The sequence below is a fragment of the Carassius auratus genome, chromosome 27 (assembly GCF_003368295.1).
Source record: "Carassius auratus strain Wakin chromosome 27, ASM336829v1, whole genome shotgun sequence".
In the NCBI taxonomy this organism is placed as follows: domain Eukaryota; kingdom Metazoa; phylum Chordata; class Actinopteri; order Cypriniformes; family Cyprinidae; genus Carassius; species Carassius auratus.
In genome coordinates this window covers 30,436,056-30,453,123 of record NC_039269.1, presented here as the reverse complement: position 1 = coordinate 30,453,123, position 17,068 = coordinate 30,436,056, and the positions used below count along the sequence as shown (strand labels likewise).

At 38.4% G+C, this 17,068-nt stretch overlaps 1 protein-coding gene across 1 annotated transcript in view; it reads right to left on the bottom strand.

The window, feature by feature from the left end:
• zmp:0000000625 (cadherin-2) overlaps positions 1-17,068 on the bottom strand; it is a 127,600-nt gene that overhangs the window by 51,682 nt on the left and 58,850 nt on the right. Inside the window, exons 4-9 of the mRNA XM_026207138.1 lie at positions 14,056-14,208; positions 13,434-13,589; positions 12,175-12,319; positions 11,914-12,086; positions 8,320-8,457; positions 4,238-4,423 (exon numbers count right to left, since the gene is read on the bottom strand). Of these exons, the coding sequence (XP_026062923.1) occupies positions 4,238-4,423; positions 8,320-8,457; positions 11,914-12,086; positions 12,175-12,319; positions 13,434-13,589; positions 14,056-14,208 (951 nt within the window). The remainder of the gene's footprint in view (positions 1-4,237; positions 4,424-8,319; positions 8,458-11,913; positions 12,087-12,174; positions 12,320-13,433; positions 13,590-14,055; positions 14,209-17,068) is intronic.

Sequence of the window (17,068 nt, the reverse complement as noted above, 5' to 3'; positions counted from 1 at the left end):
GAGAGTGGTCTCTCAACTGAGGTTGCTCCAGAGCTCCAGCTACGAGGAAACTTTATAGACTCAAATGGAATGTTTTTTCTTCTTGGTGTTACAAACATCAGTGTGACCCCGTCCACTGCTCTGTTGGCTCAGTTCTTGAGTTTTTACAAGACCGCTTCACTTCTGGTCTATGTCCATCCACCTTAAAAGTTTATGTGGCGAACATTTCGGCTTTCCACGCCCCAGTGGGTGGTGCATCTCTGGGTCGAGACCCTCTTATCTCTCGTTTCCTTCAAGGCACCTTGAGGCTGAGACCTGCAACTCGTACTAGAGTGCCGGCCTGAGACCTGGCTATAGTTTTAGAAGGCCTTTCTAGGGCTCATTTTGAACCCCTAGATTCTGTCTCTGAGAAGTTTCTTTCGTTTAAGACTACTTTTATCCTTGCTATTTCGTCCCTTAAAAGAGTCAGAGACCTTCAGGCTATCTCGGTTTCTCCCACCTGCCTTGAATTTGCACCTGGGATGGTCAAAGCATTTCTCTACCCTAAGCAGGGATATGTCCCTAAGGTACCGACCGTTGTTCCGAGACCTATTGTTCAGCAGGATTTCTGTCCTCCCCTCTTGTGTCCGGTGCGAGCTTTGGACACTTATGTTCATCGGACTTCTTCTTTTCGGAAATCCGATCAGCTGTTTGTTTGTTTCGGGTCACCTAAGATAGGTCTTCCTGCCACTAAACAGACACTTAGTAAGTGGATAGTTGGGGCTATCCTTCTTGCCTATGAGTCTTCTGACCTACCGTGCCCTTTGGGGGTCAGAGCTCATTCTACTAGGAGTATGACGGCCTCTAGAGCCTTATTATCTGGGGCCTCTCTTAAGGGTGTTTGTGATGCAGCAGGCTGGTCCTCGCCACTCACATTCGTCAGGTTTTATAGCCTAGACCTGGACGCTACTCCCGGGTCTCAGGTTTTTAATTCTTGAGGTGTTGGTTTTTTCTGGCTGACACTCAGGCACTTGTAATATGGCGGTTTGGGTATTCTCGTTCCCAAAGTGTTATTGACGTCTCGGTTACGTCTGTAACCTCGGTTCCCCAAGAAGGGAACGAGACGATGCGTCTCCCTGCCATACTTCCTTCGTTCCTGTGATCGACTTGCTTCGGCACTGTCGAAGCTAACACCAGTTGCTCCGGTTGGGGTTTTTATCAATTCCTGGTCGTGACATCACTCCTTACGCTCACTCTCGCCATTGGACTAGTTGACATGGATGCTTCAGACACACTCACGCAGAATGCGTTCCCAAAGCATTATCGACGCATCGTCTCGTTCCCTTCTCGGAGAACCGAGGTTACAGACGTAACCGAGACATTTTCTCTACTGTGAGTTCTAGCCTAACAGCTATAATTAACAGCTCTTTGATGAGTGGAGTAGTACCTAACAGTTTCAAACATGCAATTCTTCATCCCTTGTTAAAAAAACCTAATTTGGATAATACAGTCTATAACAACTATAGGCCAATTTCTAAATTGCCTTTTATTTCCAAGATTTTAGAGAAAGTGGTCTATTCACAGCTACATTCATATCTGAATACTTATGATATTTTAGACACATTCCAGTCGGGCTTTAGAACCTGTCATAGCACAGAATCTGCACTGCTCAAGGTCACTAATGATATATTATTATCGTTGGACTCTGGATCACATGTTGTTCTGGTTTTATTGGAGTGCTGCCTTCGATATGATAGACCATGAAATTCTTCTCAATCGTCTGGAGTGTTGGGTTGTTGTCCAGGGTATAGCTCTACAGTGGTTTGCATCATATTTAAGAGACAGGACAGCTGCAGTGAATCTGGGAGACTTCTCTTCCACATTGGCCCCTTTAGTTTGTGGTGTCCCTCAGGGGTCGATTTTGGGACCGTTGCTGTTTTCTCTTTACATGCTTCCTCTAAGCACTATTTTTCGGAAGTATAGTATTTCATATCACTGTTATGCAGACGATTTCCAGTTTTACCTTCCTGTGAGCTTAGATAAAACCTGTTCACTGGACAAAGCACAGGAATGTTACAGGGACATTAAACTCTGGCTATCTAGCAATTTTCTCCAATTAAATGAGAGTAAAACTGAGGTTTTAATTGTAGGCTCTCCCGTCTCACCTACCTTTCCTGATTATTTAGGATCCTTATCCCTAAAGACTGAGAAAAGTGTAAAGAGTTTAGGGGTTATTATGGACTCATCTCTTAACTTTAAGAAACAGATTGGTGCCGTCGTTAAAGGTTGCTAAAGTAAAGCATTTTATATCCAGTAAGGATTTGGAAATTGTGGTTCACTCCTTTAATCACAATTAAGCTTGACTATTGTAATTCTCTATATTTTGGTCTTCCCCAGACTTTGCTCGTCCGCTTACAGTTAGTGCAGAATGCAGCCGCAAGGCTGTTAACGGGGGTGAGAAAGAGAGACCCTACTCCTGCACTGCAATCCTTACATTGGCTTCCGTTCAAATTCAGAATTGTCAGGCCTTGCACCCCAGTACATCAGTGATCTTATTGTTCCTTACTTCTAGAGTCCTTAGGTCTACCGATCAATGGCTTTTAAAGGTCCCTCATTGTAATCTAAAATCAAAAGGAGATTGTGCTTTTTTCTGTAGTAGGTCCCAAACTCTGGAATGGTCTTCCATTCCATGTGAGGTCAGCTCCATCGCTAACAAATTTTAAGTCCTATTTAAAAACATATTTTTTTTCTTTAGGTTTTGAATTAGATATGTTTATTTTATTGTATGATTTTAATGTTATTAATTTTGTACAGCACTTTGGGGCAGCGTCTGTTGTTTAAAAAATGTGCTATATAAATAAAGTTGCTTGCTGGCTTGGTTGCTTGCACTAGTTAAAACTGCTTTTTTCTCTGTATATAAACATTCTTTGAAACATTTGGGATAATGCAAGTACACAAGTCAGCAAAATATATAATACTGCTCTAGAGGCTTTTGGATATGTTAATAAAAAAATCGTACATATTGTGCCTTTAATGCACTGTACATAATGACTTCACTCTGGGCTGGAATATTTTGTACTGTGGATTTTTTCAGCAAAACATTTCTCTTTCTGTGGCTCTAATAATTAATTCTTCATTTAGAAAGCTATTATACAGATTGTGCTTTATCTTCCCTTTAAAAAAAAAACAACAACAAAAAAACACCAATCTTCAAACTCATCTATGCCACACTGATTATTCTTCAAGTAAACTTTTGCCCATTTGGTTATTAAATAAACTGTTTTAGACTGCCACTTGAATTAAATGCTATGCATCATGTGTGTGTGTATGTAGTTGTCTGCACAGCGCTGGACTTTTGCCTAGTGTGACATTTTTATTTTGATTAGATAATCATCAAATGTTCTAAATAAAAGCAAATAATGCGTGAGTGAATACATACAATATTCATATCAATGCTATGGCCCTTGTGAAGATATTTAAAGATGGCCATGACTGTTGAAATGAGATGTTAACACTTTACAATAAGAGTCCATTTGTACCATTAAGGTTGTAGAATTTTTCCTTGTTACATTTACTAATGCCAATGATTAATGTAATAATTCATATTAATGCTTTTATTAATTTACTAATTATGGTTCAATACTGTTTTTTGTGTGTTTGTCTTATCTAATTTTCATTCAGTATCCATTCTAAAAACTATTGGTTGATTAATCGTTATCGGCTAGTGTGGTCCAAACAAATTGATCTCAGTAAAATCCAATATTGGTCGAACTGTACAATCTTCAGTAATGTTCTGCTATGATGTTCTGCTGCTGTGTGTCATTAACACACAACAGCTGCAGGCTCCAGCATCATCTATGCAGTCAGCCAGTGTTTGTACCATCATATCAGCTGTCTGTAGTCAGTGCCTTTCTCAGTAGGTGTTGGTTTCTCAGCAGAGCATAATTCCACCTGGTCCACACATCTTTTATTAGTAACTCCTTCTTGTGTCCATTTGCAGCTTGATTTTGTGAGAAATGTTTTAGTGGACTGTGTAAAATATACAGTTGCTGTTTTACACTGTAGTGTACTGTCAAACATACATTTCTGCAGAGAACACAAAAAAATGACAAAAGCTGCTCATCTATTCTTGTTATGACAGAGAGCAACTCGTTGAAAAGACAAATGGGATAGTTATAATGTCTTGCAACCTTTTGTCCTTTCTCAGTTTTTTAATTGCAGGCTTAGTTGTTTCACAACTGTGTGCTTTCAAATGTGACAGTGCTCAGTATTTTCCTACCTTGACGACAGTCACCAGGCCTTCATTAGAAACAGGATCAGTGGGCACAGAGAAATGGCCCATGGGGTCACCAGCTGTTATCTTGTAGATGGTTTTCCATGCTCCTGTGTTGGGCTGGTCTTTGTCGGTTACTGTCAGGTTGGCCACAATAACGTTGACCTGGTTCTCTGGTACCGTGCCAAAGAACTGCATAACATAAAAAATATGTGTGACAGACACAATGTTATGTTATATTATTTATACAGAGAACATGTTATGTTATTATTTATATGTCAATATATATATAATCTGGCCATTTTTTTGCAAAAATGTCTTTAATTCAGCTTTCGTGCATTGCTTTGACCCTCTCCATAATTCCTACCCTTAGAAACAGATTATTCAATGGCTTGCAGCAACTAAGGGCCAAGTTTCTGCCTCTCAATCATTAGCCTTATTACTGTCAGCAAATATGTAAAATGCTGAGTCACACCAGGTTCACACATACTCTCTCTTGTGTTTTCACATACAACATATTCGTATATAAAGGTAAATCAGTAGCAAAACTCAAAAGGTTGAAAATCTGAATGTGATAACTTGTCATATTAATATTTTTATTTGTAAGTTGAAATTTACACTCACAGCTCTGATGTGAAAAGCTGAATATTTCAATTTGCACACACAGACAATGATCAAAACACCTGTGTTTTGAATTTGAAGTTGTAGATTAATAATTACACTGTGGATGTATCTCTCTATTAGTGCTATTGAATCTTTGTGATGTGTTCAACACTATTGACCACAACATTCTTTTGCATAGACTAGAACACTTTATTGGCATTAATGGAAGTGCATTAACATGGTTTAAATTGTACTTATATGACCTCAATCAATTCGTAGCAGTGAATGAAGAGGTATCATATAGATCACAAATGCAGTATGGAGTACTTCAAGGCTCAGTACTAGGGCTGCTACTCTTCACGATTTACACGTTACCCTTGAGAGATATCATCAGGAAACATGGTGTTAGCTTTCACTGTTATGCTGATGATACTCAGTTCTATATTTCTTCGCGGCCCAGTGAAACACACCAATTTGAAAAATGAATGGAATGCATAGTCGATATAAAAAACTGGATGAGGAGTAATTTCTTACTGCAAAATTCTGGACCTATAAACTCTGCATGTAATAACCTAGAACACTGTCTATGACTTGATGGCTTCTTCGTCATCAGTTAGGAACCTAGGTGTGCTATTTGATAGCAATCTTTCCTTAGAGAGCCAAGTTTCTAGCATTTGTAAAACTGCATTTTTCCATCTCAAAAATATATCTAAATTACGGTCAAATGCAGAAATGTTAATCCATGCATTTATGACCTCAAGGTTAGATTATTGTAATGCTTTATTGGGTGGTTGTTCTGCACGCTTAGTAAACAAACTACAGCTAGTCCAAAATGCAGCAGCAAGAGTTCTTACTAGAACCAGGAAGTATGACCATATTAGCCCGGTCCTGTCAACACTGCACTGGCTCCCTATCAAACATTGTATAGATTTTAAAATATTGCTTATTACTTATAAAGCCATGAATGGTTTAGCACTTCAGTATTTGAGCTCTTGTTACATTATAATCCTCCACGTCCGCTGCGTTCTCAAAACTCAGGCAATTTGATAATACCTAGAATATCAAAATCAGCTGCAGGCGGCAGATCCTTTTCCTATTTGGCACCTAAACTCTGGAATAACCTACCTAACATTGTTCGGGAGGCAGACATACTCTTGCAGTTTAAATCTAGATTAAAGACCCATCTCTTTAACCTGGCATACACATAACATACTAATATGCTTCTAATATCCAAATCCGTTAAAGGATTTTGTCATGATTCTGCCTTCATGTCCTGACTTTTCTCTAGTCTTGAGGCAGGATCATGACAGACCCGTGTTTTGTGTACAAGCACATGGCCTTGTCTTTGGGCCATGTGCTTGTGTTGTCTTGTCCCCTTGCCCCGCCCCCTTGTTATCCTAGTCTTGTCGTGATTGCCTTATCTGTGCCACCTGTTGTGTCTTAATTAGTTCCCCTATTTAGATCCCCTAGTGTGCTCTGTCTTTTGTCGGTTCATTGTTCCTACTTGTGATTATTCCACATTGTGAGATGCGTTTCTACATGTACCTGTGAAGTATTGTTACTTGGTGTTGCTCTTGGAAGAAGACGTTGTGAGACCTGTTATTGTTTATTTGTAGTTAGTGTTCTTGTGTTTCGAGTCTTTATTTATCTTGTCTTGTTAAGTAGTCTAGTATCTGCCCTAGTCTTTGTTTTCCCCCTCGTGGGTTTTGTTTTCCCCTTTTTGTGTTAATAAACCCTGTGTTTGGTACTTCCCGTCTGCTACTGAGTTCATCCCTACCCCTCCACATAACAGATTTTTAGGCTGCATTAATTAGGTGAACCGGGAACACTTCCCATTACACCCGATGTACTTGCTACATCATTAGAAGAATGGCATCTACGCTAATATTAGTCTGTATCTCTCTTATTCCGAGGTCACCGTAGCCAGCAGATCCAGTCTGTGTCCAGATCAGAGGGTCACTGCAGTGACACCGGATCCAGTACATATCCAGACCAGATGGTGGATCAGCACCTAGAAAGGACCTCTACTGCCCTGAAAGACAGCGGAGACCAGGACAACTAGAGCCCCAGATACAGATCCCCTGTAAAGACCTTGTCTCAGAGGACCACCAGGACAAGACCACAGGAAACAGATGATTCTTCTGCACAATCTGACTTTGCTGCAGTCTGGAATTGAACTACTAGTTTGTCTGGTCAGAGGAGAACTGGCCCACGAACTGATTTTGTGCAGTGAAACTGAAGTAAAGTGCAAAAGTAAATACGTCGTCAACATTTGTGTATGTCATTCTACACATTTGTAACTATTAATCTACAACTTCCAATTCAAAACACAGGTGTTCTGATCATTGTCTGTGTGTGCAAATTGAAAGATTCAGCTTTTCACATCAGAGCTGTGAGTGTAAATTTTAACTTACAAATACAAATGTTAATATAACAAGTACTTACATTCTGATCTTCAACCTCCCGAGTTTAGCTACTGATTTACTCCATATTCATACAGCATAACCAGTATGCAGCTGTAGACCTATACCACAAACACTATAAATGTTTTTTTTTTTTTTTTTAGAATCCATGTGTTTTTTTTTTTTTTTACTGAAAATGTTTTGCCAGCATTTCGATTATCTTTTTACACAAAACAGTAACAGTTCTACAGTCTAGAAGTGGTACAACATTTAAACAGATGAAAACAGCTGAATCTCATCTTTTAAATGGTTTTTAAATCTTAATACAAGAAATCCTGCGAGTCATGAAAAACATGGTGTTTTTCCACTTCCACAAATGCAATCTATTGTCTCCTCGTTTATCTAAATGTAAGGTACGCAGTAGTTTCCTTGTTTCTGGATAAAAAGCAATGTGCTGACCATGAAACACAGTAGATTTTAAATTGTATGAACCTAAGGTAAAATTACTAAATTTTTGTGTCAATACATGTATATTTTAATGCAAACAATGAGTTGTTGCTTTAACCCAGCATGGTACAGCACACCAAAAGTAACCCACAGCATTCCTAGAACCTGGCAACAGTACAGACACCAAATCAAAGCGCAAATTTACAAAGGAATTGCACAAAAAATCCTGAAGTTTTAAATGTCATAAATCTAAGAATGTGTTAATGTACGTTAGCCATGTATGTCTGTCATCTTGCAAAATGACTTTTTCCAGAATAGAGAGTGTGTGTGTTTGTGTGTTTAACTGATATTTATCACATTATGGGGAACCAATGTTCCCACAAGTATAGTGATATCAGTAAATTTTGACCGTGTGGGGACATTTTTATGTCCCCATGAGGAAACAAGCTTATAAATCATACAGATTTAAGTTTTTAGAAAATCTAAAAATGCAGAAAGTTTTCTGTGAGGGGTAGGTTTAGGTGCAGGGTTGCTGAAAGACTATAGAAAATAAATTTTGTACAGTATAAAAACCATTACATCTTTTAATGTCCCCATTAAACATATAAACACAACTGTGTGTGTGTATGATCTTACGGTCTCAGAGGTAAACTCCGGAGGATTGTCGTTGACATCTGTGATGGTAATAATGGCAGTTCCTGTGTTAGAAAGACCGTACATGGGGTTTCCTTCCATGTCAGTGGCTTGAATAATCAGTGTGTACTGAGGCACTTTCTGCAGAGAGAAACCACAATGACAATGTTCACATTTAACTCATTAATTCCAATTATTTTAATTGATTTAATTGATTTAACCCATTAGTCTAACTGAACATGGTTGAGAAATTACATTCTTTCTTCCAAAAGTGAATATTATGAAAACTATACATTGCAGAAAATTGAAACAGAGAATAAAGAGTTTTGCTTTCAGGGCCACATTTATTTCCACCTGTGTCAAATTTACTAATTAGCATCCTGAGCTATTGTCTTTGCTTATGTTTGGGTGGATGCTCATGTAAGATGGTGCTTATGGTGATGTTCATTGTAAATGAATTAAATGAACTGTTTTGGATTTGATTTGATTTGCACCAGTAGTCTGATGGAAATAATCATGTTGCACAATCTAACATTGTTTTTAAGCCATATTTGGTTATGTGGACTTTGAGTTTGTTTCTGCTCCCTGTTCCTGTTTCTTTCATTACTGTCAGACTGTTTACAGCTTTTTGTCATTTTTGGATTCATGAGTGTTTGCATATTCTTTAAGTGATTGTGCTTGCATTGCTCCAGAGATCAGTCGAGACATTTAACAGTTGCATTCACACAGGAATTTCGTATAATCACAAAATTAATTAGTTAGCCAATAGGATAGGTGTACAAAAGTGAGTGCATACCTCTGGTCTTGCGACGTTCTCATTTACTGTAAGGGGAAACTTAGGTTCGAAACTTGGCTAAATATAAATGATTACCACACAGATCGAGAATTATGAAGCTCAGTGTCAGTGCTTAGTCAGTCAATGGGGATCTTTTCATTCAAACACAAACCAAAACTGTACATTTTCTGTACTGTACTGAACTGATTTTGTTCCGACTGCTATTTATAAGACTATAAGGTTTGAGACTGTCAAACGATCGTTTCGAGACGCTCAGAGATTTCTTCATGTATTTTTTATTACATTTATTTGATAGCATAATTTATAACTAACTGTACAATTTAACAATGTAATTATGGTAGGTTGGCATTAATTAAAAGATCTGTGTTTGCATTAGCTGTGCGTTTTTATTAATATCTGTTTTGTGAAAGATCGGTTGCATAAATAATTCTTTATAACGAGCGCATGTATATTTTTATGATTAATTTTGCATTATCAGATAAAACAATTGATTTTGTCATGTATTAGTTGTATCCTTTTATAGCCCTTTTTTCATTTAAAAAATATGTTTGATGCGAAGTTAACTGAGTAAAATATTCAATTATGTTGTGAAAATGATGATGGAACAAACTGATGTATGTGCACAATTGAGAAATGGGTATTTATGAAGATCATTCGCAGCCCATGTCTCACAAGGTTAATATTTCATGAATATATAAAAAAATTATGTAATTAATTTTTTTTTTGAGAAATAAGTAATTTGTGTATTTACATAATTGATAAGGGAAAAATACATTGTGTAAGTTCAACTTTCATTTCGTGAACAGTAGGTATTTCATTTATTCACCGGATCCAATCATACCTAAGTTTCAAATGTACTCAGTTAACTTTTATAGTATATTATTAATAGTGGTGTAAATGTTATATGCATTTTAAGTGATATTATAAATTAAACATATATAGAAGGTCATATTTGATTTTGTCAGGTTCTCTGCATTGGCGTTTAGCACAACTGGAAGTATCTATGCACATACTCGTTAGAGATATGCAACTAGCCCATTAGGTGAATGTGAAAATAAATGTAAAATATATTTTTTTTTAAGCCAAGTACAACTGCTTCTATTGTTCTCATTTGTAAGTCGCTTTGGATAAAAGCGTCTGCTAAATGATTAAATGTAAATGTAAATGTAAGTAGTCAGTAGGTTTTATGACTAGGAGAACTTTATGAAAGGTCCATTTTACCTGTAAATCCCTCTGAATTGACTCTTTTTCATGAAGATTTATGTTTTCTATTTTGATTTTCAGGTCTTGTCAATGTTATGCTGTTTGTGAAGTGAGCTCAGCTCCGTTTCCAGTAGGGTTCCTGAATGACTGAATTCAGGTGTTGCAGAGTCTGGGTCATAGCACTAGTTTATAATAAACTGAAGAAAGATTACAGTCTTTTAGTATTTATATCGCTGAACACATGCAGACACACCTTCGGCAGAGATCTATAATAATCAGCCTGTGGGCGGCACACTAATGATGACTGACAGGCTCGAAGACACACATAGAATGCTGTAGAAAAATTGCCTTAATGTTGTCTCTGAATGTAGAGAAATTTAAGTGCGGAAACAAAAATAAACTAAATAAAGGCCTCTCAGGTGAGCACATTTAAAATAAAGGATTAACACTTTCATTAATTTAAACACTAACCACATAAGAAAACAGACGAGAGCTAGTTTCAGACGAGATAGCTTCATCGGACTGATATCATCTTGGTCCGGAGCGATATGAGGAAAGGTTAAAATAAGCGGGGCAGTCTCAAAACTGCAGTTCCGCTTTTCACCACAGATTTACATTGTAAAATATGAGGGGCGCTGTTGAGTTCAGGAGTGCACCGGTGCAACTGTCCCACTTTCTTTCCCTCTCACATCTTTTTATGTGCCTGTCGAAACTTGCGATGAATTTTAATATATCCTGCACATTTTATGGCTTAAAATTGTCAAGAAAATCTAAAAAAAATATATTTGATTCAGAATGCTGAACACATTTACAGCTTTTTATTTATTCATATTTTTATTTATTCATATTTTATTTTATTTATATAAAGGATCTATGTTTTGGGTGAATATTGCAGACAAGCCATGCCTGTCTGTTTCATTTTTTACATTTGCTATTAGATTATTCAATTATGGGATGTTCAGAGATGTTTTCTAAAGTCCATGACTCTCTGAGCTCACCCTCAATTACACATGATCACTTCCCTAAGTCAAGTAAAGTCATGTCAGTTTGGAATCCTAGTTGATTTTCATATTTACCTACATTTCTTTCATTAACATGTTAGTTCTGGTCCTGAAATCTGTTCAAGTGAGGTTTAAATTGCAGATGCTGTTTGTGACATCATGTGCATTAGTGCTGGGGATTTTACAGGGACTCTGTCTGCAACTACAGAGTTATACCAGCAGGTGGCATTGAGTGACATGAAAAACAAAAAACATTCCTCAAGCAAAATGTTCTGTTGGAAATATATCATCTATTTAAACTGCTGTGGATTCCTGTGTGTCAAGTCTTTGTACAAAAATTGCTTCTGAAGACGTGTCTGAGTATCCTGCAGCCTGGGCCTTGTTCTTTTCTGTTAGAGTTGTGATACAAGCTTGTTTGTGATTTGGATCGTTTGAAAAACCCTGACAAAATATGATTTTATCAAAAGCATTATTTTTCTAAATTATATACAGTGTAGATATATATTGCCCCCACATCTAAAAAAAAGCTGGGACCATTTGAACTACTCAAGATTTGTTTGTAGAGGTCAGATAATGTGTGACAGATGGATTGCTGACCTCTCGGTCCAGGCCAGCGGCAACAGTGATGATGCTTCCTGTCCTGTTGTTAATGGTGAACATGTTTGGACTGGGAATGTTGGGATTCTGAGACACAATCTTATAGCGTAGCTGGCCGTTTAGAGTTCCAGGGTCATCCTTGTCCACCGCAGTCACTGTCATTACTGACGTTCCTATATAAATAAAAGACTAAATATAGTCAATATAAGTCAAAAATACACCTAGAGCAATACCAGTTTTATTGATTTGATATGGTTTAACCTGGTTTAGAGCCTTCAGGAACACTTCCATTCCAGATCTGCTGGATGAACTCTGGTCGGTTGTCATTCATATCAATAACGTTGATCATGACGTCAATGGGGTTTTCTACCTGATTACCGTTCATATCCACAGCGTGTGCCCTCAACTGATGCCATAACACACAGAGTACTGGATAAATACATCAGTAAATACAGGGCATGCACAACACATACTTCAGTGTAGCAAGAAGAGAAGATTACTTTTTCTTTGCTCACTGACTTTATGACAACACATTTATTTAAATACATAATATCAAGGTATTTAAATGTCTAGAGAAAGCTAATACTGTTTAAAGTACAGTATCCTATTAGTTTAGAAGGCATTAATTCATTTTCATCAGGTCAAGTCGCTCGAGATTAATTAGGAGACACAACTTCCCTGAGAGTTTTATCTGTTATCTCATTCAAACTATTCCAGTCAGCTGTGTTCAGTTCAACTGGTTCTGAACACAAGAATAAAAGGAATTTTGAAATGTACCCTACCATTCAAAGGATTTTCAAACGCAATATTTAAAATGTTTTTGAAAGAACTCTCTTGTGAAAACCAAGGCTGCATTTATTCAAATAGAAATGCAGCAAAAACAATGAAATTGTGAAATCTCATTACATTATAAAACAGCTGTTTTCTATGTAATTATCTGTTAAAGTGTAATGTATTTCTGTGATGCACAGCTGTATTTTCAGCATCATTCCTCCAGTCTTCAGTGTCACATGATCTTCAGAAATCATTCTAATATGATGATTTGCTGCTCAAGAAACATTTCTGGTTATTCTCTTCTGATTTGCTTTTTATTGTGACATTTTTTTTCTCAGGATTTGTTGATGACTGCATTTCAGCCAAGTTAAAAACACTTCTGATCAGTTCCTGCATGACATGGACTTATTTCAGCTAAATAATTTAGGGCTCAAGTCCTTGATTTTTAAAATATATAGTTTTGCACGGTAGAAATAAAACACCCTTTTGTACAGTTCTAATAATCAAATGTTCCATTCAATCACTGTTTCCCCTCAGCCCAGGAGTCTGATTTATTACTCAGCGTATAGAGAGAGATCAATACTCTAACTTTGGCTCTGCTGTGAAATGCTGAGGGAAATGCATCAGCTGAACCCACTGCTGAATACAGTCAAACGTGGATAGTTATTTCAGTTTCAAAACACATTCTTAAAAACAAAAGAAGAGCTAGAGTTTAGAGTGGAGCAGATGGGCAGTGATAAACTCACATTAAAGCTGGGCAGGTGTTCACGGTCCAGGGGCTTGAGGACCGTCAGGAGGCCTGAGATGGGGTCAATGGAGAAGACTCCGGTGGGCGGCTGGTCAGCACCGGGACCCGTCACGCTGTAACGCAAACTCACCTTCTCATCGTTATCTGAGCGAATCTACACCCCAGCAGAGAGCACAACCCAAACATGTCAGTGCCTGAACCTCGAGCACTGTACTGCAATAAACATCTTTCCTGACACAGAACATTTTATATAAAGCTGAGAAGGACATGATTTACTCCAATGAATTTCAGAAATCAGAATGGGGTCAGATCTAAATGAGAGTTTTCAGTGGATCATGACGGATTGTTTCTCTCCTGAAACACCAAAAGCAAACATGCACACACACACACACTATAGACAGAACAACAAAAAATGAGAACCAGAGAAAATTATAGAAAGGAGACGATTCTGATTCCACATTAACACATGCTTTACCATAAAAACACAGCAGATTCATTCATTTGCACACACACACATATATATATATATATATATATGTGTGTGTGTGTGTGTGCATGTCCATACGTATGTAATTTTTGAGGTCATATGATATCTCTATAATTTTAAGTGTTGATCTTACCCTGACCAGCTCCATTGGGAAAGGCCCTCTTGAGTTTTCTGGCACATTAATAGGAGGAATAACCCAATCTCTCTTTGTTCGTTTTAGAGACATGTCATTCTCATGGGAAGGAAACACTATCTCTGGTAGATTTCCTCTGAGCACATCTCGATCCTGCGGATACACAGATTACAAGTGAAGAAATTGGTTAAATCTGTGTGAACACAGTGAACTCATGCATTTCACAGCCAATCACAGGCATCGATCAGTTATAATAACAGTAATGACCGGGGTGTGATTTGTGAAAAAAACAGAGGGGGGGATGTTTTGAAACATTTTAATTCATAAAAATAAATGATGAGAACATGAACTTGATGACGTCATGTGCTAATTAGCATATTTATGATGTAAGTGCTGTATTGTATTGCCTCCCTATGCTCACATACTGCAATTTAATTTAGCCATTTAATTTAATTCTCAATAAAACTGTTTTTATTACCATATTTTAATGTTTCTGTCAGAAAACGGAATGAATATTATAATGACTGAAACGCGGTCCATTAAGACATAACTAGCTCTCAAACATTAATCTGCACTAATGAAATCAAATACACATACGATAAAGTCAGTGGTTGTGCTGTGACTGATGTCGGCTATACTTGCTTGTAAAATAGAATTAGAAGCAACAGAATATATTTATTTTTTTTAACTGAGAGTGCTGCTGCTCTCTGCTCTCGCTGAACACAGCAGATGCAGAGAGAGTCTCGCGCTGGGGAAGAGAGACCTCGTGCTCGTGATGCAGCACCAGAGAGTCTCAGAGACTTAATAATGATTGCCCAAAAAGTCACTAGATTTGTTGCTAGTGGCTTAAAAAAAAAAAAAAAAGTTGATAAATCTAGCGACAAAGTCGCCAAGTTAGCAACTCCACTGCCCAGCAGACCGGCTTCAACCGTCTCGCAAGTGTTGATAGGCTATTACTTGTGAGGTGTAACCAATCAGATAGTGCCGTGGGCGGGACATTGAGCAAGTCTGCAGAGTGGTGAATACAGAGAGGCTGCGCGGCACCTATATCAGAGCCAGCAAAAGTAGCGCATTTTAAAATAAAATTGACTTTAATCAAACCACGGATCCGTGATAAGTTTTGAGATCCGTCCCGCCACTAGTGTAGTAGCACCGATCACTTTGAGGAGGGGATAAATTTAGCCCCACCGTGGATAAAAATAATTCAGCAGAGGCAGGGATACCATGACCAGAAAGGGGGAAATCCCACGCATCAACCCCCACGGCAATTCGCACCCTGGTAATGACCAATGACAATGAGCACTTGTTCAACTTAAAAAACACCTAAATAAAAAATTATCTATGTGTAAAACAGCACAGTCTCTCTCCCTTATAAATGTCTCTCTTACAGCCTTTAGGATTTCATCTTCTTTCATCATATCCTGACAAAAATAAATGAATTAAACAAAAAGAGGGAGTGATTACTGAAAATACCTGCATTGTTTTCATTTACCACCATGAACTATTTCTAAGACATTCAGTTTCAATTCAATTTCAATACATTTATGAAGCACAACTAAGCCAAGTCACCTTTATTTATATAGCACTTTAAACAAAAAAAGATTGGGTCAAAGCAACTGAACAACATTCATTAGGAAAACAGTGTGTCAATAATGCTAAATGACAGTTAAATGCAGTTCATCACTGAATTAAGTGATGTCATCATCTCAGTTCAGTTTAAATAGTGTCTGTACAATCATTTGCAATCAAATCAACGATATCACTGTAAATGAAGTGACCCCAACTAAGCAAGCCAGAGGCGACAGCGGCAAGGAACCGAAACTCCATCGGTGACAGAATGGAGAAAAAAACCTTGGGAGAAACCAGGCTCAGTTGGGGTCAGTTCTCCTCTGACCAGACGAAACCAGTAGTTCAATTCCAGGCTGCAGCAAAGTCAGATTGTGCAGAAGAATCATCTGTTTCCTGTGGTCTTGTCCTGGTGGTCCTCTGAGACAAGGTCTTTACAGGGGATCTGTATCTGGGGCTCTAGTTATCCTGGTCTTTGCTGTCTTTCAGGGATGTAGAGGTCCTTTCTAGGTGCTGATCCACCATCTGGTCTGGATACGTACTGGATCTGGCTGACTGCAGTGACCCTCTGATCTGGACACAGACTGGATCTGGTGGCTACGGTGACCTCGGAATAAGAGAGAAACAGACAAATATTAGCGTAGATGCCATTCTTCTAATGATGTAGCAAGTACATAGGGTGTTATGGGAAGTGTTCCCGGTTCCAGTTTACCTAATTAATGCAGCCTAAAAATCCTTTAACGGATTTGGATATTAAAAGCATATTAGTATGTTATGTGTATGCCAGGTTAAAGAGATGGGTCTTTAATCTAGATTTAAACTGCAAGAGTGTGTCTGCCTTCCGAACAAGACCGAACACAAAGCACCAGGACCTCAGACCGGCTCTTTGTCTGTTACGGAGGCCGGCAGAAGGGGAATGTCATCTCTAAGCAGAGGATGGCCCACTGGAGTGTGGATCCCATAACCCTGGCTTATCAGGCACAGGGTGTGCCATGTGCACCATGGAAGGTTGGGTTCCATATTGAGACCTAAGCGGTAATCATATGTGTATAGTCCACAGTATAGCCTTAGAGCCCGTGTTTCCCCAGCAGACTTCTGCCTTCCCAAGAGGGTTTTAATCACCTCGAATTTCTCCATATACCCTAAACGGATGCTATATGTGTATTTGCTCCTGAGACCTCCTTCGGGAAGGATAGGGCTTCCACAGCGTCTATGTTCCAATTGGAACAGGTACATTTTCCCAGTGTTATCCAATCTCACCCAGTGAGGTAGTGCTTTGATAATGGTGAGTGGAACTACTTGTTCTGAGCCCCGGCCTACACCTAATAGGGGCGCAGGCGGCTCACACAGGGCACTGGAAGGGGCAGCACCCATGGCGCCTTGGTAGGTATCCCATTTTGCGTCGGTCACTGACGTGGTGTCAAGAGTCACCGACTGAAAGGGAACA